Source organism: Taeniopygia guttata, chromosome 5 (genome assembly GCF_048771995.1).
Source record: "Taeniopygia guttata chromosome 5, bTaeGut7.mat, whole genome shotgun sequence".
NCBI lineage: Eukaryota > Metazoa > Chordata > Aves > Passeriformes > Estrildidae > Taeniopygia > Taeniopygia guttata.
In genome coordinates this window covers 24,587,567-24,614,534 of record NC_133030.1, presented here as the reverse complement: position 1 = coordinate 24,614,534, position 26,968 = coordinate 24,587,567, and the positions used below count along the sequence as shown (strand labels likewise).

Genomic DNA, 26,968 nt, shown 5'->3' with positions numbered 1-26,968 from the left:
CAGATTGGAAACCAACTCAAAACAAAATTATTTCTAGAACTCAGTCTAGATGACTATGGTCCTAAGAGCCTCGGTCATGAAGATAAATTTATGCACATATTTATTTACCCTTAACTAGGGCTAAGTTAGGGCTGACACTAGATTCTATCACTCAAAAACACCTTTTTGAGACAGTTGGTCCCCAAATAGTTATATCTGATCATCCTTTAAGAAAAGGGAAACTTCATATAACTTAATAATCTAGAGTCCCTTTTTTGGAAAGTGTGAATAAGAATAAAAAATTACACCACAGGACATTATAAGAGAGTTAAGAGCATATTCATTAGAAATTAAATATAAAATACAATGATGCCGCAGAACAGAGAGCAGCACGCAAACAAGACACCCCCCCTCCCCTACCCTGACCCCAGTCCAAGGAAACACACCTATATAGTACAAATCAGAGATCTCAAACAGGGGCAGAGGAGGGGGCCTACAAAGTAATTTTCTTGCTATACAGAAAATATATTATTTGCTGGAAGTCACTACTGAGTTGTTAGGGGCCCAGGGTCAGTCACTGCTCAGGAATGCCCCTGAAGGCACACTGACCCCTATTGCTTCCCCACCAGTTTGCTGAACACATCATAGATCTCTGGCTTTTCCTGGGCAAATTGCTCAGCCGTGTTTTTCTGTAGCCAGTCAGATGAACGCATCTGTTGCTGCAGGAGGCCAATGAGGTCACCAAGGCTGGAGCTACTGGCACAGGTATTGTCCTGGTGGCGGGATACAAAAATTACTTCATCTGTGCTATCTGCTTTGCCATCCTGGTCTGACTGACAAGGCTGCTCCTTCTCCTCAGCCAGTATCTCCTGCTCACGCTCTTCCAAAACCTTGCGTATCCGTTGCATACCTGCAGTGGTATAAGGAGAAACACTACTGGATTAGTCTAAGCCACAAGTGTTTCCAAATCCATCCAATCCAGAAAAGGATAATGGAGAAAGGGATAAAAAACCAGACAGGATGAGAGGATAATAAAGTCTAATTTTAGGATTAAGAAGAGAAGGGAATAGTGCTGCAGAATTGAGGCAGGAGGAAAAAGAACATTACTCACCTAACTGCAGCCGATGGGCCTTGTCAGCAAAGATGATGCGGAACCATCCAGGTTCACTGCACTCAAAGGCTTTTCCACAGGACAGGAGGACTTTATTATCCAGAAAACGCTTCCAGAGCAGCAACTCCTCCTCAAATGTGCCTGTCTTAAGGTACTAGGAAAGTCATCAGAAGGGCCAGAGGTTAGTACCATATAGACTACATCACTGAGATCCTCATGAATTTGTGATTCCCATAAAGTCTGCATAGGCCAAGGGAGACACCTTTTACCTCTGAAGTACAGGAGTTGTGATACAAAGGAAGAAATGGGGAGGGAAGTGGCTTGAGAGTAGTAAAATTCCTGCAAGGAGGGAAGTTCACAGATTGATGAAAGGAAAAGAACAGACTGAAACATCTGGCAGTCCTTCCCTCTCCTCATCAGACGACAGATTTGTTGAAACAAAATGCTTGTCACAATATTAACCTTTCCTCTAGATGCAGTTGCACTACATGCCTGCCCTCACCCCAGGAAAAGCCTCACTTCCTAAAACTACCAACCTTTCGGAAATCAATCCAGACAAAGAAGCCTGCATTGCGGTTGAGAAAAGGAACCCCAAGTGTCTTCAGCTCATCTGTCACATATGTATGGGCAGCTTTTAGGCGGGCATGATTGGCTCTCAGGTACACCTGGTTGATCCAATCTGACCAGAAGAAGAAGATAAAGAAAAGAATCACAAACTGAGGAAGTGCTCAGATCTATTCAAGCTTCCAAGACACCCTGCTTCACACTTCACCTCCTTCTTTCGTTTTCTATTTCCTCAAATAACATGAAACTGCACAGTTTTATGTCTGTGCAAAGAGTATCTCCTTGACCTTCCTGGGAAGTTTCCTTACATTTATAGTTCTCAGTCATTGTGGACTGTTAGCATTCCAATCTGGGTAGAGTTTGAAGCCCATTTCTATTTCCCTTGTCCTACAAGCCTGTATTCTTTGTTTCTGCTTATCTGGTTCTAGATAATACTGGCAATTTCTGTATAAATAGCTACCATGCTTCTTCCAAGCTCCTCCTCTAACTCAGCTGATCAGGAGCTCTGCAGAAATGGTTCTTTTCTGCAGAGCTGTCAGCTTTGTGTTGCATGGGCAGCTTCTTTCATGGGAGACTGTCAATTAAGGTGTACAAAGAGGAGACCATTAGGGAACGTAAGGGGAGGAGAGATGTTCTAGGTACTAAGACACACAGAATGGCAGAAGATTGTTCATGGAGCTACTGACTCACCTCTGTCTCTAAGCAGCTGTGCAACCTTGTGCTGGATAGGTCCACAAACCCCATGGAAATAACACAAAGAAGCCACTGCATTAGCAACATCTTGGTTCTCTGTATATAATGTACCAAAACGAATCCCAGAAACAGCAAAATCCTGCAGAAGACACAGAGAGACTACTTTATTATACTGAACAACTGGGATCCTATTACTATTAACTTGATCTTTCCAGCATGAGGAACCTGAGGAGCCCAGACCAAAACTTGCCAGCCACAAAGGAACAGCACGATAACAACCAGCACTCACCTTGGTTATGCCCCACATCACGTGAGTCCGCTGTGGATCAGGCAATCTGTATGTAGAAGGATGCAGATGAGCAGTTAGTGTCATAGGTGCTGAAGCTTTTGGATCACCAGTGTAGCATTGCAGAAATAGAGAGGCAGCATTACACAATGACAGACAGTGCACCACTGAACAGCAGTCAAGCAGGGAAAATTCAAACGCAACCGAACTTTAGAAGCTAGGAACCCATTAGAAGTAGCTTTAGACTGATTTTTTAAATATTTCAAAGACACAGGTGCTTACAACTGCTACATTTTACATGCACGTTTCCTGAAGCTTGTACATTTAATGCTAGAAATCAAGCTTCTGCCAATGTATTTTGCCAAGAATCAAAAGCGATGTTCTTTTACATCTAAGCCCAGCAAGACTGAGCTAACACTTGACTGAGTATATTTTATTTCCTTGCAATTGAGCACAAAAAGATAGCTAGCACCACTGGTGAAGACTGGAAATTAAAAATAAAAAAAAAAACCAACAACTCAACAACACACCATATTTTTAAAAATATTTAAAAAGCTTTTCATCTCATTAAAACAATACCTAATAAAAGCCATTATCCAGTCTGTAATACTACTGTGATCTGGGACTACTCTGTGGAAAATTAGGAAGGAAACACCAATAGAAAGTATTTACAAACATCAACAGAAACATGGGAAAAAGATGTTTAGGTAGGAAGAAAATCATCACCTTCAACAAATGAAAAATCTGTTTTCAGTTTTGGGGACTGTTATAACCAAATACTGATGCACACATTGAGAAGTATACCACAATAAAAAGCTAGCTACCATTTTTTAGTTGCTAGATTAAATGCTAACAAAATGCATTTACCATTCAGAAATGATTAAAAATAAAAAAAAGGGCATAAATCAATGCAAGGTGGATTCAGAATTTACTAGCTCATGACTTAACTTCCAGTCACAAGTTCTCAGCAAGGCATCATGTTGAACTGTCACTGGAAGATGGCCAGGGAAGTAGGAGCTGCTTTTACCTGTCCATGCCTAGGACACTGTGAAACGTGGCTGATTCATCAAAAACTGACAGCATGTAGATCTCATCTACTATCACATGCAATTCATGCCTGCAAAAGGACAAAATTGAGATTACAAAAGAAGGCTGCTGCTGGTTTAACAGAGATAAACTCAGGCCTCCAAATACTTGCTTTATACAAAGAAGAGGGGATGTCATATTTTGCAGAAATAAAGCAACTTTTCTGAATTTAGACCTATTTTGTATACATTGAAATGATTTGACGGCTATCCACTTAACTGTCACCCACTAACCATGTAACAAGACAAAGATCCTATCATTGCCAATGTGAGAATTAATTCCTATATGTACTACCCATCCACTCAGCATCTCATAGAATCTGAATCTCAAAGAGTATTGTGATCCACGATGAAACTGGGAACCCACATTCATATACTTCTTTGTCTTTACAGATACAGAGAAACTGAGAGGAAAAGAACTCAGCTTCCTACCAGGGAAGCCATAGTATTTCCTCGGATTACTGAAAAATAAAACTTGCATTCCTTGATGCAAGTTGCTTTGCCACCCCAAATGACTGCAGGGTCCATGATCCCAGCACTCCCCTCTCCTTTCTTAAGTCCACCAATGTGTGTGAAGAATAGACTATTTGCCTGACTTAAAATACATTCACAGATCAATTCAGGGACAGCAAGTAGTCCACCAGATTCTGGAAGCTGTATCTGACTCAGGATATCTCAGCCTTCCAAAGTGACATACCTTTTAGCAAATTCCAGGTAATCCCGTAGCTCTGACAAGGAGTAGATGTCCCCAAGGGGATTTTGGGGATTCAGAAGAATTAAGGCCCTTACAGTGACACCCTGCAGAATACAAATACCACAGTATTAAGAGAGTGCCTATCATGGGAGAAATTCTCAATTCCTCTACTTGAGCAGCCCCTCACTTGAGTGTGACACAGGATTCCCCTGAAGCTTCCACCATGACTTTTCACCTCAAAGGTTAGATTTGCATGAGAAGACTTTTAGCCACCAATTAAGATTTTTTTTTTTTTTTACAATTAAATAATTTCCAAAGTGAAACAAGCAAAATATTATAGAATTAATCTATGAATTTGAAAAGAGGGAATTGCCACCACCAAGTAATTGGTTGCCATCTGGTCAACCAATTAATGAGAAAGATGGTCTCACATGCTCTCAGTATGGAAGTACTTTTTCTGAGCTGCATTAGTAATTGGGAAATAATAAATTACTGAAAACTGCCCGTGAAAGTGGCAAGTAAGACAAGAATTTGAGTTGGGTGGATGCAAAGTGTACTCATTCAGAGTACACTACTTGGCTGGAGATGTCAGAGCTGGTAGCAATTCAAAGAAGCAGCTAAACATATATGGGATTTAGGACAATGCCAAACTTACAGACTAACTCTTCAGAAAAGTGATATTCACTTGCATTTTATCCTCTAGAGTTCCCTCCTGCGAAAATTCTCAGCATTCTTAGTGTATTCATCTGCCCCACTGTGTAGAGCAGTCAGTTTTCAGGTAACTCAGCTGGTCTTTCTGAGGGAGAAATCCTGGGTAGTCCCAGATTTTAGTGCACGCCCAAGTACATTTTTTTGGTGATATGAATGGATTCCAGTGCTTCATGAATTGTCTTGTTTATCCTTTTGTGCTGTGACCAAAACTGGACAGACACAACACTGACAGATTCCCCCTAGTAGTGCCCCGAGCTTGCACGCCGTCATCTCATATGGTCTACAAGGACAACCAGAAAGTGCTAGGTTTTGAAAAAGCTTTGATATTTAGGCCACTTCTGGGATGTGACATCTCCAATATATTGTAAACTTAGCTGGTAATGTGAAGCTCAGCTAAACTCACCTCTGCCCGGGCATCCTGCAAGGCTTTTTCCAGTTTTTCCACTGTAAGCTGAAAAGGCCGAGTACTTGTTCCAGTAATCTGAAAAACATAAAGATTAAAAAGGCAGAGTTGTTTCAATAGAGACTGCCTTGAGCCAATTCACTGAGAAATGTTCCCTGAAAAAAAAAAAATAAACCCCCAACAATAATGACCTAGCAACCATCTTCTTATCCTTTTATACTACAGAGAGAATAAATAAATCAATAAGTAAAATCAAAGTCCATCATAGGCTGGCCAAAACTAGAATTTTCTTGCTATCCTTGAATAATTAAAGCAATACAACATCTCCATCTGCTCTTCCACCCTGGGACCACCTTCAGTAGCACACAACATAACATTTCTCTCCAAGGTTCAAAATGGTAATTTTTTTCCTTTCAAGGACTTTTACTGGGAGTAAGACACAAGAAAAGGACAAAACTGGAATTCACATTAATGGTCTCAAGTGACTTTCTTGTAAACCATGTGCCCATTTTCCCAGAAATAAACTGTGTAAATGTCTGCTGGCTGGAGTGTACCCTTGTTCTGAGAACTGCTTGCAGAGGTTCCCAAAAGTCAGCTTTCCAGTTTAACTACAGAGGTTGTTATTCCCTTTTCTCAGATCTTACCTTACTGTCTAAATAGACATACACCAGCTTGACATTACCATAGAGGAAGACACTCTGGGTAATACCACCATAAAAGGGAGTAGCAATCAGAATAGCTTCTGGAACCAAGAAAACAAAATTAGTTATCAACAGGTCACAGTCTTCTCTCCTAATGTGCTTTAGCTAAATATGAAAGCATTTTTACAGATGTGTCCCTTGAAAACACTGCAATTCTACTGCCTCTTTCTTCACTTTATTTTTACATTAATTCTTTAATCTTCTGCAAGTGCCCAGGTAACCATGAGTAGAGCCCATGTCTAGTCTGGCAAACTAACAAAAACAGTGAAATCAAACAGGGCAGGCACCAAGTGTGAGTGCATGACATCTGCAGACCACGGAAATGAAGAATTTCACATCACAACTTTGCAGGAAAAAAGAACTTTGCAGTAGGCCAATGCCAATTCCACTACTTCACTTCTGTCTATCAGTATTTAAACAAAGTAACATTATTTCACAGCAGAAAAACAAAACGAAACAAAACAACGTTCCAACCATCTACTTACCCCCTGGATCACAAAGGACTGTAGCTAATGCAGAAAATAAAGAGCCACAACCATTTAAAACAATCACCTAGAGAAGAAAGAGAAATGCTAGTGATAAATCCATACATAGAAAGTCAGCACTATCAGGGTATATCACTGAAATAAATTTTCTCCCTTATTCTCCATTAGAATTTTCCTGCTAAAATCCCACTTCTACCAGAATAACTTTAATCCTGTTCTTTCACAGACACTTTATTCTAGTGCCATTTTTCATTTTAATAAGCAATTTAGAAAAATAATAGGCTTAAAGTGGGGAAAAAGTTGGGGAGCAGTTCTGAGATGCTAGTAAATCAAAATACTTTTCAACAGTTAATATGTGTTCTCTTTTCTTCATGGTAACAGCAGTTCTGACCTGCGAAATTTGTGCAAAAGTGGAAACTACTGCCTTGTACAGAAGCAGGTTTGACTCCTGCTTCTACAGGACAAATGCTCACAGATGCCATGAGTTTCATTCCCAGTATCAGGAACAATCTGGTGCCTTGAAGAGGCAGTGATCAGCAAACTGATCAGTTGTAACCTCAGCTCATATGAAGTGTGGGGTTCTGTTGAATTACTGCAGTCAGAAAAGCAATGGCTGTACCAGCTCCTGCTCCCCTCAGCAGAGACAGGAGCTCCTGACCTCCACAGGCCCCTGCATCCAGGCTGTATCTCTCACAAGTCAGCAAGTCCTGCTGAAACTCAGGTCCTGATGTCTTCTAGCAACACTGCCACAAATTTTACAGGCTAAAACTAACTCTTGGTTCAACTACAAATCTCTGTCTTGAGGTATAACAGATGAGTAAGATGACATGGAACTCAAACAGTGGGCACTCTTTGTCAAGGCTGAGTGATACAGCCATAGTAGGTCCCTGAGCTAAATATGGAGATCAAAATGTAAAGCCCCACTGAGAGTACTGGCAGGAGGAGCTGGCACACAGAAGTGAAACATGAGGTAAATATGCAGTAGGCCTGAAATGTTCTGGCAGAAGTGTGCATCAAATGAAGAATCAATCTCATTTACATGATAACAGCTTGCATTCTTACCAAATCTTTTGTTTAAAAAAACAGAATTTGAAACTTTTTCCCAACAAATGGCAATATATTAGAACAGACACCAATGAACACTGGGTTACCTACATTCTCTGCTTTGAGAGGTGCAGGGGCCTTGCAGTAATAGGTCAAAAATCGAGCCACTTCTTCCCGTAAACTGAAAAATACACGAAAGCAAATACTGATTCAAATGTTCACATCTTAAGAAAGTCAAGTCAGGGACAGTACAGTCTGGTGAAAATAGCTAGAAAACAGGATAGCTCTGGCCCATGGAACATACATGATTTTTACACCCAGCAAAGGTGCTGTGGATGTCTATAAATGGTGCATGCATTTCTGATGAGATTTAATCTGGCACAGAAAAGAAGAATTAACAACTCCAAGTGTTCACTATGTTTCAAGGAATTGTTTGGAGTTACCCAACTTGTTAATGTATACAACTGCTTTTAAAACTCTGCTTTAGAAAATTTGCATCTTCTCTCACATAAAAAGATTTTTAACTGGACGAGCTGATAGGACAGCTAATGTAAAGTTTTGCAAAGAAAAAGATGATTTAAGTGACCTAGAAACGTTTTAACTAGAGAATGTAGCAGAAGAGGTTTGTAATCATCCATTCTGTTTATTAAACAAGCAGTCAAAAAGAGTAGTGTTACAGAAAAGACTTACAACAGATGTCCTTTCCAGTCAGGGTACTGAAGCAGTGAAGGGTCCATCAGATTCATATCAGCCTGTGTCAGCTGGGAAAAATGAGAAGAATCATTAAAAGCCCAATTACTGATAAGGGAAATATTGAGATAGACAGGATCTTTGCACAGGCACCTGCACAGACACTTGTGCAACTTCAACAGTTGTAAAAATGGATTGGGAAAGCTACTGACCATCACAATTAATGCAGCTTGGAGAAGCCAGGACCAGCAAATTTATCTGTAATACCTTCAGGTTGTATGAACTATGGGTTTCTGCTAAGTTATTTCAGCCAAAACTTCACTGCACAGAAATCTACAAAAAGGATCTGGAACAGGCAACACACGATGCCCGTGACCAAGGTGTCTGCAAAAGACTTTCTCAGCAAATGAAGCAAACCCAAGAGTGTTTTGCCCAAGCTCTGAGGACAACAGCTTTTGGCTGGAAAAATAAGTCTTAGTTGTGAAAGCTCAGGTCCAGACTGTCAGAAAGAGATAGGAATTTGAATCAGAGTCAGATATGCATTTTCCTTCATTAACTTTCAATCTATACATTTTTTAAATTAATTACAGCTTTCATTTATGTCTCAGTTCAAAGCTATGGCAGCTTCTTCAGATTTATTTTTCTGACCAGTTTAGTAAATGTTGAAGTGTAACAAGAGCTTTCAAAAACATGAGAAAATTGAAATTATCTTCCTAATAATTATTCTCCAGGGCAGGCACTTTGTTCCTTATAGGAAGTTCACTCTGATCTCAAAGACAGATTGACCTGAACTGCGGAGGTACTTTTTAATATTTATAATTAGATAAAGGGTGCACGCTGCTTTTACCTAAATATTTTCAAGGTTGTAAGTATCAGGGTTTCACATAATCCAGTTCTGTGAAGTTGCAAGGGAAAGCACAGCATTGATACAGGCTGAGAGAACATTTTAGATAAACAAAAAGGCAATAAACAAGTGTAATATACAATGCCCCTTCCAAATATTTAATGGCAACCAAATCTATGAGTTAATACTAAAAAGAGTAAAGGTGGGGGTGACATAAGTAGGTAACAGTGCAAAGGAGGAGGAAATTCCACATGCAGTGTGAAAGTTTCACACATGATAACAAAACCATAACATTTTCTATAGGTGTTTCAATAACTGGTGCCAAGCTCTGGAGTTTGAAGACAATGTCCTTATCCCATGCAGAATTACAACCTGATAGTATAGGATAAAAGTTCCCTCATTCAGCTGCAGAAGTTCTTGGAGTCTATGGAGCTCCAAGAACTGTGCCTCCTTACATCTCGCTCCTAAACTATTCTAGAGAATGAAACACCAAACATACCAGCAGACTTGGCCAAAAATGACTATGAATTAATAAGAGGAGGACCCCTAGAAGTAATGTGTTAAGTGTTCTCTAATTTAAGGGTCAGAAGTTGAAAACAGAAACTGGATACATTATTCAGTGGCAGCAGTAAGTATTTTTAATCCCAAATAGCAAAAAAATATTTGCCTACAATCCCAGCTGATGCTGCATCAGCCACAGCGAATCCATACTGTTACTCAAGACTGTAAGAACTGAGAAGCTGGCAACTACATCTTTGTTCTGCTTGTTGCCACAAGCATGAACACTATACCTGACTCACTTTCATAGATGGGCTAATTAAGATGCAGCTGACTACTCTCTCCCTCTGAACCAGTTACTGCAGTGATGTTAGTTTAAAGGGGAAAGGACAGTGAAGGAAGGAAGGCATCACCTACACAGCCTAGAAGACACCTTTCCGTGCAGTCAGCATCTCTGCCTTACCTGTTCTTTTAGCTGGAAGGTGGAGTGGTGGGGTAGCATCCCCCGAGCCAGTGGAGTAGCAGGCAGAAATAAACCAGGGAACATTTTGAGGGTGCGAAGTGGTGAACAGGAGCAACCATAAACTTCAAATTACAGAGACTGACTGTCCAACCCTGAGTTACTTTCCCTCCCTGCACACAACCACAGGTAGGAAAAAGTGCTACCTGCCCACCTCAAAGGCTGCCTGCCACCCGGGCAGTGATTTTAATGGAAATCTAGAAGCATTCCTCTACAGCATAGTTCTCTTGTTTCCTTTTGACTTTTTCTACTTTTTCAGCTCTGATATGTGTTCCACTCCTCTGCCTGGTACAAAGCCAGCAGGTAGCAGCTGATCCACTCTGATTCTGAGAGATTTCACTGCTGCCACACTTGCACATTTCAGGTGAGTTCAGAACCAGGTGTTCAAGTTGTATGACTTTATAATGGACAAGTGTAAAAATACTCAAAATAAAACAGAGTTCAAAACTAATTTCAAAACATCTGTATTATATCATCTACTGTAAGCAGGGGAAAATAAAATTAATATTATTTTCATCTAGTTTTCTGAAATAAGTACATCCCCAGAGGAAAACCCATCATGAAGAGGAAGAGAAAAACACCTATGTTCCTATCCTCCTGGAAAAATAAAATAAATAAATGTACAAGTAGATGTATTCAAAAGTGACTTCCAACAAATTTAAAACCCACAATGAAAAACTTCACCAGAGAAACCTGAGTAAGAGCAGTAACTCTAGGAAAGTGCAAGCTTTGAAGAGGGACTGCACAGTAAATTCAGTGTTTTATTGTGGAATAGAACTTACCCGCTTGGACATCAGGTCAAAGCAGAGCTTGTTCTCACTTGTGCCAAAGTTTATTATACCCTAGAAAAAGAAACAGTATTGTTTATAGACACATAAAACATGTGAGTACATCACCTTAGCTATCACTTCACTAAATTCCCTCCAAAAAGCTTACCAAGGAAAAATCAAAACACAGTTCACATAAACTTCACCATATATAACTCAAGACATGCATCTATGTGTGTACATTTCCATATATATCCCAAGCACTTGGCTTCTTAGTCAATAATAATAAACTGTAAATGAACATGTACTGATAGTTTATACTTTACAGAACATGTTTAACTTAATCTTGAATTTACTCACTATGATATGTAACTAAAAAAAGAAACCCTAAAACAACTCTGAAAAAAACAAGGTTTACCCTTCAACAGCAGTTTTAAATAAGGTTTTGGATATGTTATCTTAAAAGCATTTGTTTACAATTAATTACTATTTCCACTGTACTTATTTGCTCAAAAACCATATAAACATGTAGTCATGATAAGTAGTTAAAATACTGAATTTTCCCCTCTGGAGAGATGACCCTACATTTCCAGGTTTATGATTTGGCCATATATAGTATGGCATTAGATCCTGAAGAGTTCAAATCTACTAGTATATTCTCATTATTGGAACAGTTTGGGTAAATACAATTTTTAAATGTGAAAGAAAATTGAAACAACTATACACTTCTGATGTTAATAAGTACAAGTCTAATTTTAGGTATTTGTTTAAAAAACCTACCTCCTACACAGTCAACAATTTGTAGAAGCAGAAGCCTGTACCTCATAATACACCTTGTAGCAAAAACTTCCCCTGTGTGTTTCTAGTTTGACAATCTAGTTTTCACCCCCACAACACAGGGCAACTAAAGTCAGGGCTAATAATAAAATATTTTTAAAGTTTCAAGTAGTTAGTTCAGTATGTGAATGAAGGATTTAATTAAAAGTAATCCACATATAAATTATTTATATTTACTATACTTGTTACTCAGTAATAATTTGCCATGAACTATAAACACAGCCCTTGTGCCACAAGAGGGCTATGACGAGCTACTTAAAAAACTGAGCAGCTGAGTGTAAACAGGCAGAAAAAGTGCTGAGTGTTATTAACTGTAATTAAAAAAAAGGGCTACTACTTAGTAGCTCTACTTCCTGCACCTATCACCTGCAATAATCAGATATAATCAGATAATCAGAGATGGTCCTCAGTGGGAAAGAGAGGTCATGAGGTGGAAGGAGGAAAATGAGCTCTGTCCCTCCAGATTTCTTACATCTTTCAAGGTCTACTACTGCTATTACTACCCTGATTAAAAAATCAGAGTGTGAAAACCTGAGCTGAACATAGCATTCATCTTTGGTATCTAGGCGATCCACTAAGCTAATTTAATTTCTTTTCTATTCTTTCTTTCTTTTAATTTCTTTTCCTCAAACAAGCAGTTTGAATCACCTTGTATTAGTGAGATAAAAAAAAACCCCACACTTTTAGGACATCTGCCAGCAAACCTCTAAGAAACTATTTTTCCTAACAAGGAAGCCAGGAAAACACTTTGAGGTTATTACTCACATTGGGGTTCTTGTCTTCATCATACTTGTCAGCATGATAAGCTTTGTACCCTTCCTCAGTGGAGCCCTGAAAAACGTTGGCAAAGTTGCCACGAGCAGAGAGGTAGGGGCTTCTCTGGAAGCCACTGGGGTTACAGAAACTGTGCATGTCAACCCTCCTCTTGGCAAGCGGCCGAACCCTCATCTCTTGCACGTTGCTCCCTCTTCCTCCCATTCCCTCAATTTCGGACAGCGCCTGGCTGAAGTCCAAACCCTGAGGCATGGCAACAGGGGAGGAGGAGCCACTATGGCTCTGCTTTAGGATGCTGAGCATTTGAGCAAAGACATTGAACATGCGAAACTCGTGTTCCCGCTCCAGTTCAAACCGGCGCTGCTCCAGTTGCATCCGACGCTCCTCCGCGTCCAAATCTCGCTGAAATCGGCGTTCCTCCATCTGCAAAAAGCGCTCCTCCATGGCCCGCTGAGATGTCAGAGTCTTCAGCAGGAGATCATCCAGTGGGTCCCTCATGCGCTGGCCTTTCCGCCTTTTTCTCAGCCGATGCAAGGCTGAGAAGCCAGGCCGGGGAACAACGTTCTGGATCCGTGACGAGTTTGCCATGTTTGGCTCACTGAAACCTGTGAATACACAAAAGCAAAGAAGAAAAAGTGCAGCAAGCAAAGTGGCTTGGGCATGCCTTGCTTCCTTCTCCTGCCTTTCATAAGAACACCCTTTTATCTACCATAGAGCTTATAGAAAAAACAAAGTAAAAGCTGTCAGGTACATCCTGAGGTTCTCAAACATTTTTTAAAGTTTGTTTTTGACATCACACATTGGGCATACCATGATGCTGCCAGCCCCAGCCCCTTATATGGTCTCTGTATTAACCTGAAATGATCATCAGTTCCCTCCACTAGGCTCACTATGCAAGCACCACAGCCAAGAGGAGATACCATTTCTTCCTGACTTCAGACATTAACCTCCCATTTGTTATCATCTCTTCTTCTTCAACAATTCATGGTCTTCTATCAGCCTGTCCTAGACTGGTTTGGAATCCCCAGGATTCCCAGACTGTACTCTTCCTGGTAGCTAAGCAATGCCAACTGCATTTTCAGTGCAGGAATCTCACTCATCTCCTGTATACAAATGCACTGTTTCTGCCAGTGACTTTCAAAAACATCTTCTTTGCAAGACCCATGGAATAGCTTAGAAAGTCAGGCAATGATTATTCCCAAGTATTCTTCACTGTTGAGTGGGCTAAAATATTAGATCTGGAACATATTTTAAAACAATGCCAGTACAGTTTATCTGCAGGTTTACAGTACAACCATGGCAGAAGAGGGTGTCATGATACAATTCAGCATGAGGACAGCAGACAGCTCTGGCTATGTTCAAGTGATACCAAACAAGCATGCAAATGGGTTTTTTACTGTCAGCATTATATGCAGAAAACTAACTAGCCCAGCTTATGGAGCTCTTTGGATTTCATACACAGTATTTTGCCTAGCTCAGCACTTCTAGATTATATTTACCTGCAGTGAGATACCTGCATTTTGGGAATGGTCAAAACACCATAAATTCAGATTATCAGCCTTCTACTTTAAAGCTTTCTGAGATGTGGAAAAACAAGGATCCAAACGTCATTGAGAAAACCAGGTGTCTATCTCTGCGCCAGAAATAATCTTCTCTTTCTGGGAAAATGGGCAGAAACCTTATGCTGGAATGTAAAAGTCTATCCCTACCTGAAGGTGAAACACTGGTTTCAATGGGAATCTCCACTCTGGAGATGGGAGAGTCGTTTTGGGCCCTCTCCAAGAAGGCTCTCTCCATCTCCTGTTCTTCAGGGGAGCCCTGCTGGTAAGACATGGCTTGTGGGGGCTCTGGGGTCAAGCTGTGGTCATCAGAATTCACCTCCTCACATTTGATTTCCATCAGCTCAGGGTGCTGGGAGTGTCCAAAGGGCAGGGCGGAGGAGGTGAACTGGTGGTGGTAGCTCTCCACCATGCCGCCCTGCAGCACCTGCTGAGCCATCATGCTGCCACTCAGGGAGCCATAGGCCAGGGCCGGCCGGCTGGTCAGCACCCGGTCCATCACCTCGTAGAACTTCCACGTCCGCCCGCCCCGCGGGGCCTTGCTATTGTCCTTGATCCGCCGGTACTCCAGCTTCATCTTCTTGATCTTCTCCCGGCACTGGTCTCCCGTCCGGTGGATGCCCTTCTCCCGCAGCACCTCGGCGATGCGGTTGAAGACGTGCTGGTTGCGCAAGCAGCTCTCCAGCTCTATCTGCACCGACTCGTCGGCCCAGAGCTGCAGCAGCTCCACCACCTCGGGGTCCGACCAGTTGCTGCCGCGCTCGTACTTCTTCCCACGAAAATCCATCGCTCCCGGGGCCCCTCCCGCCGCTTGCCCCGGGCTGCGCACCTGCCCCTGCCCCGCCGGGAGGGGCTTTCGCACCTCGGCCCTCGAGGGCGCGCGGGCGGCCCGGCCTCCCCCAGCCCCTACCGGGCTGCGGGGCCTCAGGCACGGCTCGGCACGGCACGGCTCGGCACGGCACGGCTCAGCCCATCCGTTGGAGCCAGGCGGAGCGAGCTAGCGGGGAGCCGGGCCGGCATGTTCACATCCGGGGTGACGCACATGCGTGCAGCCTTATTCCGGGATAACTTTATCCCGTGCCAGGCGCTAGTCGCGCTCCCGGGGCCGGGCCGGGCTCCGAGCGGCGCCGTGGGGTCCCTCCCACCCTGCCTCTTTTCCTCCCTCCCTGCCTCCTGCCGTCCGTCCCTTGCACGCCCCGGCTCGGGAGGAGGCAGCACCGACCGTGCCGTGCGCATCACCCCGTGCCGGGCCGTGCCAAGCCGCGGCCGCGCCGTGCCCGCGCCCCCCCTCACGGCGCTCGGCACCGCGGCTCCGCCCCGCCCCGCCCGGCGCTGCCAGGCACGGCCCGGCACGGCTTCGCCTGCATCGCCCCCGGCTCCGGCCCCGGCCAGGCGGAGACCTCGGGAGCGGTGCCGCCGAATGCCGCCGGTGGAGCGGCCGGCCCCGCTCCCACCGCGGCCCCGGGCCCGGGGCACTGGCGGCGCTTTTGCCGGAGGCGGCCTGGCCTGGCGAGAGCTGCGGCGGCAGCCCTTGACAGCGGCTGGCCCCGCTGCCCCTCGGGGACAGCAGCGCTCGGGGACGCGACACTGCCCGCCGCTCCTGGACACCAGCGCAGGACCTGTGCCTCCAGCCCGGCCGTCCCGAGCGACCGGGCATTACACCAGTCCGTTCCTTCGTTCACCCGCCACCGTCAGCGAGCTGCGAGGTTCAAATCCTTCCGAGTACACACTCTGCCACATCTCTAACTGGGCTGAAGGACTGTAGAGAGTGAATGCAAGATTTCTTCCTTTTCCTCCACACCACACCAGCTCGAATTCCCTGCAGGGATCTGTAATTGCGGAATTCGATTTCACAGAGCTATCCTGCCGCATCAGCCATGAAGGTGGCCCCAAGCCACGCTGCAGGACGGAGCTAGCAGCACCGTGCCACATCGGTGCGGACATCTCAGTCCAGACCCCAGTCTGACAGGATAAGGACTGAGCCCTAAGGCACCAAGTGCAAACGTAAACCAGTAATGAATGAGGAAAACAGAATGATACATAGTGTGTTAGTTTCCTGTATCACCTGTGGCCAACATACAGGTGGTGAAGCACATACAAAGTTTGTAATTTTCCTCTTAGACTAAAAGATCCACTCCATTGCAGCACTAGTTTTTTTTTTTTTTTTCCAACTGTTATTACCTTCATTCAGGATTTAATAAATCACTTGCAGCGTCTATGATTCCATTTCTCAGTCTGTGAAATGGAAAGAGAAAAGTTGATCTTTACTAAATTTCATTAAATACTTTGAATACTGCCTTGGGAGTGGGGGCAATAAAAAGAAAAGAGGCAAAAGACTTAGCAAAAAAAAAAAACAAACAAAAAAAAACCCCAAAGAAACCCAAAACCCAAACCAAAACAACCCCCCAAAAAACCTCCCACTTAGCTCTAAAAATTGCACTACCTTTCTTAATAAATTATGACTAGAGAGAGTAGTTTGGATTTTTTAGTGGTCTGCTGAACTAGAGTTTGTATTTCCACACATCCATAAGATGTGCTTTTTCATGGGAATGGCACTCTATGTTCTACAAGTACATACTTAATTACATAAGGACTTTTACATAGATTGTATACTGGAGTGCACAAAGACGAGGGCAACCATGAATAGAGTTCTTGATGACAGAAGTTTAATAATAAATATAAATAGATTAAAGGCAGCATGAAATAGTCTCTTAAAAAAGCTTTTCAAAGAAGCCTGAGAGCTTGACTAGAGCCTGTTATATACATGAGGGCCATAACTTAGCCACGCAGCAGCAGAGTATTCTCAAAAGTAACTTGTCATATACCCTGGCATCAGGAAAAGCCACAGTTTCAAAATGCAAGCATTAAAAGGAATGGAACCTAGATTCCACGATATAGAAAAAATATAATAAATCTTGAACTATTTTTCATGGTTCAGTTGTTTTCACTGATAAAATAATAAATTATTTTGTAAGTACACAGGATTTAAATAATATTAATGCTGCCTTAAAACCATTCATGCTGCAAAGAGGATGGCTCATACCAAGCATCATTTGAGTTAGCATCTCCACTGCCACGCTGCTTCCCTCCCCCAAAGAATGCCCTTCGCATCCCCCTCCGGGCTGAGAGGCTGTTTGGCCGCTCCCATTGCTGACACTCCCTGAGCCAGGGCTGGGCACAGCAGGAGCTCTCTGACCTTTCGGCCCCATCTACCTTGGCAGCGTGGAGAAGCCGTGGAGGGCTGGGGCTGTCCCTTCCAGGCAGGCGTGGAGACGGGAGGAAGGTCCCTGCAGAGGGTGCTCCAGCCCCAGCTACCTTCCTCTGCCTGGCACAGGCTGGGAATGTGTTAGCAAGAGATTTAACAGGAGGGCCAGTTGCCCAGCAGGCCCGTTTTCCAGAAGTTCAGTACATGGCTTTCCATGGTTGGGTGTAAAGGGAAGTTTCTGCTGCAGTCAAGTAAAACACGAGTATATGGCATGGGAAAGGGGCTGGGTTGGCTCTTACAATACTCTAGAACAGAGGAAGGTTACCTCCCCAGGATGTGTAGTGGCTGCTGGCAGCACTTAAGTAAAGCCCAGAAGCACTGTGACCAAAACCACAACTACCCGATCCCCATTTACATACTGCCTTGGAACCAGACAAGTTGAGCAGACTGAGGTCTATTTCCTAAGAGGAGATTCTAATAAAAATTCATTACCGTAATTGCAGTTTACAAATTAAAGTCCAAATCGTCCACTGCGACAAAAAACTTCATGCATCTCCCTAGTTTGGTAGATAGTTTAAATAAATAAATATAATATTTTGCCATGTTATTAAACAAATGGAACCAATTTAAAACTCTCTTAATTCTGCTAGTTCCTCTGACTCTGAGCTACTGCTCTGGCCACTGGTGGTGCAGAAGAGCACCCTCAGGCACTATCTGTTCTGCATCTGATTCCCCAGATTACCAAGAGGCACTAAACAGCTGATGCCAAAGCAGCCTTTATTTTTACATTCTTTAAAAACTGACCATTGTAAAGAAATGGAAAACACCCTTTCTGCTTCACAGACTTACTAGTTGTAAAGTTTATTAGTAATATTTACTATCCACTCAATTTCCTGCAAAATCCCTCAGGCTAGCCCCTGAAAACTACAAAATGCTGACTGATACAAAGCACCTCAACCAAAACTAAGGCAGGATCTCATACCAGGATCTTCCTTCCAAACTGATTACTAATTCTTCTATTCCTGTGTGTTTATTTGGAGACAAGTTTATTATATCTCACTGGCTTTCAGAACCAGCAAGGCCAAACAGCCATTACAGATGCCTTCTCTTTGGCTTCTTATTGCATTGGCAGACACATGAAGGGGCGGGGAGTGTACAATTGACTTTGCTAAATTAAGGCATCACTTTAATAAGCAGCTGCAGCACATGGGCATGAGAGAAGAGAAGCAAAAGTTTCTGAGGGAGTCATATCCCAATACATGCCCACAGGGTTATTTAAGGTACTTCACAGTAAAGCCCACAGAGGGCAGTAGGACAGTCTTCAAAAATACTTTGAAAAGTGGAGCTGGACAAAGAAAACTGCAGAAGACTAGAAGAGTTTCACTGTTTAGCTCATAAACTCTATGGGACTGATTCTTCTTTTTTTTTCCCAAGTGTGAGTTTTTTACACGATTAAACAGTGCATTGCATTTCCATTGAAATTCTGAGCAGACCCGCGGGACCTGCCCCACTGCAGGCAGAGAGAGCTATTGGAAGTGCTGAGTGTTTTCCACCCTCAAAGTCAGTGTAACAGCTACACAAACAAGGAGTTGTGGTTTACACACTTTCTGTGGAAATTACTTAGATAAAGAGCCAAGTCTGCTTACTCATCCCATGCAAATATTTAATAGTATTCCCTGGAGCAGGAAATGGTGGTTGTGCTGGGGGTGTTTCAAGTACTGGCTACCCCTGTGACTAAAACCAAACAGAGATACGGGGAATCTAAGTGTCTAAATTAATTTGTTAGAGGGATTCAAGAGAATAAATGGATCCAGATTGCTATAAACCATTCTCTTCTTCAAGATATCTAAACTTATGTAGATTTAAATGACATAATACGATTTCTGTAAGTTGTGACTGAATAGGTGCTTATGTTACAGATGAAATGGTGGCAAATTTCAGGGCAGGAGCAGATTGCACTTCTGTGAAACTAATAAGCACACCACTAGGGAGTGACAGGGCCTTTTCTTCTTCAGGGTGAAGTAACAGTGACTGATGCCACAGGCAAGAAATCAAACCAAATATATCAGTCAGGGCACATAAATTTAACTTTTCATATGACACTGACATTTGTCATCCTATAAGCAGAGAAAGCTCTTGCAGTGCTTCATGTTCACCACTAAGGCTTGCCAGGCACTCAAGGCAAGCAAAGACATCTCAGCACTTGCAGATTCACGTGTACATTTAAGTCCCTTGCAGGGCTCATTGAAATTGTCCTTTTCTAAACAACAGAAATTTTGCATTGCCCTAGAGAAAAAAAACCCTGAGAGGCTTCACTATGAAGGACATGGTATGGCGTCTGACAAAGTGACCTCTGTTTGCAGTTTCTTCATAGTCACTGATAGGGAAAGAGGACTGCACGGAAAAACCATGTTCAAAGGAGGAGACATAAAGAAGAGCTCTAGCTAGAAAATGGGCACTAGAAATTGCTTCCCTCTTAACATGTTGTTTATATTAGTCAGGCATGCATTTTTGTCTGGTTTCTTTATTTTTTGGCCATTGCTGCTTCTTAGGCTGACTCTGTTCTGGGAGTTCTTTGCAAATGTTTTCTCCCTCTCTGCTGCCAGAAGACAACATGGGTCATTTCAGAACCCACAGATACTGAGCCAAAAACCCTTCAGTCCTTTTTGTGGCCTCCAAACTCAGATTCACTTATCACTAAGGTAAATACAAGAGATAAAATTCCTTAAGTAACAAAACAAAATCAGGTGTCAACCCATTTCTCTCCCCTGTGCCCTTCAGTTGCCATGATTTTTTTTTTTCTCTCTAGTTTTACGTAAGGCATATTCAGGATCTGCCGTATTTGCCTTAAAAGAGAAAAGCCAGACTCGAGGAAGAACAGGCTAACTGCCCTTATCTGATGCTAAAGATAGACAGAGACCTCCATGTTTGGTCTTCTACAATAAACAGTTGGAATTCAATTTCTATATAAAACCATGGGTGAGAATTCTTCTGTATTTTAATTTATAATAGTAAGGATCTTATACTGCTTTTGCCTGAGTTAACTACATGAGCTCAAACTGAGATATTTTTTCCTGTAGCATAACTAAGAGCCAAGCAGGATACTTCTAATGTCCCCCAGAAGGACCTGTTCATTCACACTCCCTTTTCTAGGGAGGGGTGATGGTATCAGTGCAGCTTTTTGAGGCCAGTCACTGCTACAGGTGTCCTTGGTTTTCACAGGGCTCTGCCAGTGCAACTGAATCCTGCTGGAGCCTCACAGCTTTTCTACTCTAGCCTCATTGCACTGACAGCAGATCATTGTCCTCACCCTGGCCTTCTTTTCTGCTCTGCCAAGCCTGAGAATAACAAATGGTGGTAACACTTACTGGTAGCCTTGTGTCTGAGGCTGAGCCGCAAAACTTGTAACTGCTTTGCTTGATCAGAGAGCTACAAAGACAGCTCAGCTTCTGCTTTCCTGAGCCAAATATAATCCACAAAAAGGAATGGTCCCCTCACATATTGTCATGCTTTCTTCGCAACTATTACTAAATACTCTTTTAATTATTTTTTATTCTTTTAAGCTTTTCTTTGCAGTCAGTTCATGAGAGATAGAGACCTTTCTATTCTCCTTCCCTCATTCTCCGTATTTTGTGCAAGAGCTTCAGTAATATTGCTCTTAAAAAGTCAGCAATTGCTCCCAGGAACATAATTGTACTTGTGTAATTAGCAGCATCTCAGGAAACAGCCTGAGACCCCGTGGGTCAACATTGACCCGGTGTAATGTCAACTGCCTGATCTGCACAACTCTTTGGTGTCTCATCCAGCTATGCTATCATTATATGAACTTGATGTGGACCAAAAGTAAAATCCTGTTTTTAAATATGATTTTAACGCAAACTTTCTCAGAGCAGACTGGAGAAACCAGCACTGTACAGCTGTGCAAGGGAGTGAATGAGAGGGAGACTTTTGAACTGCCTGAAATAAATTTTTAAGTAAGGCTGGCAGAAATTTTATTCTAATATATAAATTAAAATAACCACACTGGACTGCTTTCTGTCTGGAAAGAAGAGATAAACAGAAATCGGATTAACACAAGGTTTTGATGGCTGTAAGCAGATATTTGCCAATGTTGTTAAGAGTCTATCTTCCCCTCAGAGTAGTGCATGGATGAAAAAAATTAGTCAGGAGAAGCAATGTGGAACTGGTTGGGATGGAAGTTAAGTCTCCTAAGACTGGAAATACGTCCAATTTCTCACATGGATCCAGTGCCAGAACTTGAAATCCCTTTAAAACCAGTGGCCCCCAGACGCTTAAATTGAAGCTGGGGAGAAGATCCTCTTGTTCCAACAGTTGCAACAGTCGTGCATTAGTACTTGCAGACTACGATAAGACAGAAGCAGTCAACAGAAGGGGGCAGGTGTTGCTGTTAACTTTGTTTCTACACAGGCTGACAAATATCTCTGAGTGATTTCTCCTGCCTTTGGCCCTGACTGGCAGGGACTCTGTCTGGTCTGTTGCGCAGTAAGATTACCAATAGCTTGAGACTGGAAAATAAACTTCTTTGTCCAATGGCTTGTCGGGTTTGCACAGCTATCCTATCTGGGTTCCCTGTTGTTCTCTTGTTATTTACATCTCTACCTGTGGCAGCACTACCATGACATCTCCTGGAAGATGCAGAGTATTTGAAATTTCACTTAAAAGACTGCGAAACTCTCCTAAGCAACTTAGTCAATGCTCTTCTATGTTTTGAATGAGAAGGGCTTCCTAAAGGTTAACCCTTATCTCTCCTGCTACAATGTAAGTTGTAAGGGAGAGTTCTTATCCTATCTAGCACTGACTCAGAAAATTGTTTTTCTTCTTTCACAACAAGCTGAGGTTAGTGTACAGCCTTGTGAACAAATTGAAAAAATGTGAAGAAAATCTTCTCTAGACGTCTGATTTTTTTTTCCTTGTCTCAATGCCCTCAAACTAATCTACAGCTTTTGTGAAACCTGCAATCCACAGTTAGGCATAACACTCAATCCAAAAACCCACCAGTGCAAAGCAGAGAAAGGAGGCTGTTTCAGAGACTGTATTCATGTCTGTTTGTCTCAGGATAAGAATGGTCTCTTAACAGTAGCAAAACACTTGAAACATTCGTTTTGTGATCACTTGAAATCACTTAAACCTTCTTGCTGTCCTGCAAGCTGTCATCTACCTTGTATTTCTGCAGTGGATTATTAATTCCTGTTTTGTACCTCTCCATATTGAGTATTATTTCATTTGGTCCTCCAGCACCTGAAGACACCTTTGAATTCTGACCCTGTTCTCCTATGTGCTTGCATGCCTATCAGCATGACACCACCATCACATTTGATATGAAGCCATTAAAGACAAGAATCTTCCCATTGCTCCCTCCCATTTCATGCAAACCTCCAAGGAATGTTCAATGAATAAGCTTTTCCATGCAGCTGTGACTGAAATTCCTGGAGTTTCACATGGGATCTGAGTCCATAGCTGCCTTATGATTATCATGTGAAGGAACATGGAAAACATTAGCCAAGTCAGAATATAGGACATCTCATTTTTTCCCTGTTTGGTGTCTCTGTCAAAGAACAGAGGGCAAGTGGCTCTGATAAGATTTCTGCTTGACAGGCATGTGTACCTGCTACTTACAACTTTGTTATCTTCTGTAGGCTTATGCACAGCTCATTCTTCCCACTTTTTCCAGAAATTGCAACTGTGGTGACTACTACCTAATTTGTTCCACTTCCTTTTCTCCTTTTTTCAAATCTATTGCTACATGCAATCTTATCTTACATTTAGGAATCTCATCTCTTTCCTGTGATAACTTAGAAACATTTCCTAATATTTCTCAGCCTGGTCCCTTAATGCTGGAGTTCATCAAGGGTGCATGAAGATGTGTATCTGAGCAGTGCCTGAACAATCCTAGGGTTGAGTGGAACTACACAAAGCCAGCTCCAGTCTCTTAGAGGCCCATTCCCTCTGACACTGGTCATGAGCCAACCCAGTCCTCAAAGCACAACAACCGCATGTGTGCACGTTGAGTCTGACCTCCTTATCTCTGCCAGACCCCACTGTTTCTTCTCACTAGTGCGCATTACAGGGGTACAGACCCATCCAGGAGATTGCCATAAAATTACTTGCATCCACTGGTCCTGACTCTGGTTTGGTTCAACATGCAGCTTCTCCATCCCCAATAAATAACCTATTCTTCCCTACCAGCCACACAATGGTGAGTTGGCCAACACGCATCCCACTACACTGGTCCAAAAAGGTTAACAGATGGAAATAAGTACTCTTAAAAATACAGTCCATGGTCACCCCAATCTTCTTGTCTACTACAGAATAGGCAAATTCCTTGTGTGCTTTTGACTGCGACATTACAACAGAGTCATACAGCTTGTTTCCACTTTACAAAGACAGGCAATTCAGTGACTTGTCACAGGTCAAAAGAAATACTAACCAAAGGTTCTTCTTGCGGAGAAGTACCAACCAAAGATGCTAGATGTCTTCTCAGAGTTCAGTACTTCATGATAACAACAGTTTAATTTATCCAGAGCTAGAATGCCCCAGAAATTAACTACACCCATTGTCTAAAGCAAACAAAAATAATTCTCCATACCTTACATTTGAAGTAAAACACAACTGGAATAAGATAGTAATAGCTTGCTTTTACCTGTAGATTTAACTGGAAAAGGAAATGGACTGACAGACAGATTTTGCCTTATGATCCTGAGTACAGCTGCAGTTATAACCCTGGAAAAAGGCTGAGGAAATGCTTTCTTTGATGTTTATTTACTTTGTCAGGTACATTCAACATATTGCATCAAGGAGCTCCCAGAAAAGCATGTGTGAGGATCACACCCCTCCTTGGATGGTTTTCCCAATCAGAGGCCATGTCCTTGCGCCCTTGGTTTGAGTCACATGGCTTCCTTGCAGTACTTAAAGAGCAGAATATGTGCAGGTTATCAATTATCGAGTGTATACCTTCTACGCTGGAAGGGAACATTCAGAATTCACAGCTATTGGTAGAAACTTCTTAAAATCTGATTCTTTGGAGGTTGACTGGTGTTTTATTCCATTAAGGAAAATAATTGTTTTGCAGTTTCTGGCAAACCTTTTATTTGAAAACTCAGTCTTAATTTGAACTGTGCTATGTTCAAATAATTTTAACTCTATGATGTTTACTAAGCACTTTTTAAACAATTATGAATTCTAGGGAACTCCACAAAAGGTTGTAGAAACATGTAAGAAAGTCCTTCTAGGTCTACAAATGACAGGTCTTCATCTACTCGCTTGTTGAGATGTCAATAACAATCAGAGGCTGGTGCCTTGAAGAATGCCAATGCTTACTGGTTTTCAGCTTTTAACTTCAGAATTGCAAAGAGGGTTTCTGCAGAGATCAGCTTCTAACCCAAGTCTGTCCCAGCAAATCCCCACCCCAGAGCCTGAGGGAATACCTGAAACCCCTCTTTCCAAAGCTAATAAAGCTCTGTCAAGCTGAGGCCCAGGACCCTTTGCAGGTGTGTGTCTCAAGCCTACAGAGTCTCTGCTGCTCGCATGTTGAGGTCACTTTCCAAATGTGATACACTGTGGGAGCAAAAGAATTTCCTCTGGTTTAGTAAGCTGTTTCTTAAAATAGTAGGTAAGTGCAGTGGCAGTGAACTGAGTCAGGGTACTCATACCCTGAGTGCAGCCAGAAAGGGCATGTCATGTTCAGCCAACAAAGGAAGATTTCCCCATGCAACTTGCCACTATTGCACAGCTTAAAACTGCTGGGTGACTGCAAGAGATAAAAGAATTTTTTTCAGTTTCTATTTAAACCTTCAATGCATCTGGCAAGACTTCAAAAAGGGAACGGCTTTTGCGCCATGGGACTTGTGCAGTGAAAACTGAGCAGGGGCCAGTTACACCTAAATCTCCCCTCCAGACTGCTGGAACATGTCCAGGACCATCACCACCCTCGCTGACAGACAGAAGGAAATAGAGTTCACCGGTATTAAAGATGTGAGCTGCTTGGCTTGAATTTGAGTCAGGTTTCTATAACCCAGACTGTAGTGGCAGCCTTCACCCTTTGTAAATCAAGAACAGCTGGGAGAAAGGGAACGGGATCTCACCTGCTGTACTGTCAAAGACCTATGAAGAAGAGTCTTCACATAATTTTCCCAAAATCTCAGCCTTTCAATCTGCCCTGTCATCTGACTGTACACTCCTTGAGTATCCTCACCCTAAAGAGATTTTGTTTTAGCTGAACCCTAACTTGAGTCTACCCTGAAGTAATCTTACTGATCACATTTAGTTCAGGTGCCTTCACCCCTTCTCCTCTGCAGTTTTGGCTCCACTGCAGCTGAATAGGAAGGAATTATGAAGGAATAACACCTTAACTTTCAATTTTAAATGTGTGCATTATTGCCAGCTTTCTTCTTTCTGCTCTCCTGTTTTTTCCTGTTTGAGTGAAGCTGCTTTCCTTCAGAAGTGACCAAAATTACAGAAACCTTTATGAAGCAATTTAGTTGCACTTTGAGTCAGTTATTTAGGAATTATGAATACCTAACAGAAAAACCATTAAGTCTGATGTTGGCCCAGAGGTCATGACTCAAGCAGGCTGTTTGTCCCACAAAGGAACTTGCTTTTTTCCAATTAGAAGAAAAAAATATTTTGGAAAGCAAAGGCGGCATACATTGAAATGTGTTCAGCCTGTACCCAGGCTGCTTCAGTCTGATGTGATTTCATTCATTCTATCTCCATTAAACTCCTTAAACTTCACTCAATTCTAATATACAAAGTGAGAGAAATCAGAGTATAGTTATGTTCAGGAAGACTCACAAATTTCCAAGCCAGCTCCCCTCATTAGCATACTTTGAACTCCTTTGTCTGCAAACAGAAGGACATCTCTTTCAGAAAGTACCAGCATCTGTTTAAGCTAATACCAATCTACTTTAACAATAGCAGCTAGTTTTAAACCACTCCACATTTCATCTGCATTCCTGACCATTGACACAGGGACTTTGCTAAATGGCAGTGGTCACTTGGTACCCCAGAGGCAGCGTTGTCTATCACTTACATGTCTCCAGGAGAGGAAGGCATGGAAGACCTCGGGTGCCCAAGCAGGAGTCACTTTAGCTGTGTTGTTTCACCAGGCACTCTCTTGTGCTCCAACCACTGGGTGAAGAGCAAGATTATTGCTCTTCTCTCACTTCCAAACCCGGCTGCAAGCCACATGCAAGTCCCACGTAGAGAATGTGCCAGATGCTCACAAGTGATGCTGGGGAAAAGGCACAGCTGATCCACTGATTAAGTGGTCAAGGTCTGGCCTCCAGTCTAAAACCAATCATAGTTATTTACAGAACAGTTTGCAAGAAGGGAGGAAGAAAATAACTTTTATTTACACATTTCATAGTTGTTTTTTTCCCTCCATTAGGTGCTCAGCTAAAAGAAAAATACATATGTTAATAGACACAAAAGTATGTAATTTCTTGATGTTTGTGTATCCTTATTCCAGTAAATAAAATTAGAAGTTAAACCAGCATCTC

General features: G+C 42.5%; 1 protein-coding gene across 2 annotated transcripts; it reads right to left on the bottom strand.

The window, feature by feature from the left end:
- Nucleotides 1–302: 302 nt before the first annotated feature.
- On the bottom strand, nucleotides 303–26,676 carry ACCS (1-aminocyclopropane-1-carboxylate synthase homolog (inactive)). Of its 2 annotated transcripts, none has more exons than XM_072929884.1 (15): nucleotides 26,500–26,676; nucleotides 12,678–13,291; nucleotides 11,091–11,150; nucleotides 8,447–8,517; nucleotides 7,868–7,937; nucleotides 6,713–6,779; nucleotides 6,171–6,268; nucleotides 5,527–5,604; nucleotides 4,416–4,516; nucleotides 3,661–3,750; nucleotides 2,637–2,682; nucleotides 2,345–2,486; nucleotides 1,627–1,769; nucleotides 1,091–1,244; nucleotides 303–889 (listed from the first exon to the last, which is right to left on the bottom strand). In XM_072929884.1, the coding sequence occupies exons 2-15, from the start codon at nucleotides 13,272–13,274 to the stop codon at nucleotides 591–593; spliced, it is 2,016 nt and encodes a 671-aa protein (XP_072785985.1). In that variant the 5' UTR covers nucleotides 13,275–13,291; nucleotides 26,500–26,676; the 3' UTR covers nucleotides 303–590. The 2 variants fall into 2 exon arrangements, with proteins under 2 accessions (XP_072785985.1, XP_012429313.3); XM_012573859.5 differs by lacking the exon at nucleotides 26,500–26,676 and adding an exon at nucleotides 14,396–15,247.
- Between the last annotated feature and the right edge of the window lie 292 nt (nucleotides 26,677–26,968).

Excerpts from the sequence above, each read along its gene's own strand:
- ACCS (XM_012573859.5), bottom strand. The coding sequence starts at position 15,032 with ATGGATTTTCGTGGGAAGAAGTACGAGCGCGGCAGCAACTGGTCGGAC. Across the intron at positions 11,151-12,677 it reads ATGAAGACAAGAACCCCAAT|GGTATAATAAACTTTGGCAC; the intron begins GTGAGTAATAAC and ends TTCTTTTTCTAG. Across the intron at positions 5,605-6,170 it reads ATGTCTATTTAGACAGTAAG|ATTACTGGAACAAGTACTCG; the intron begins GTAAGATCTGAG and ends TATGTTTTTCAG.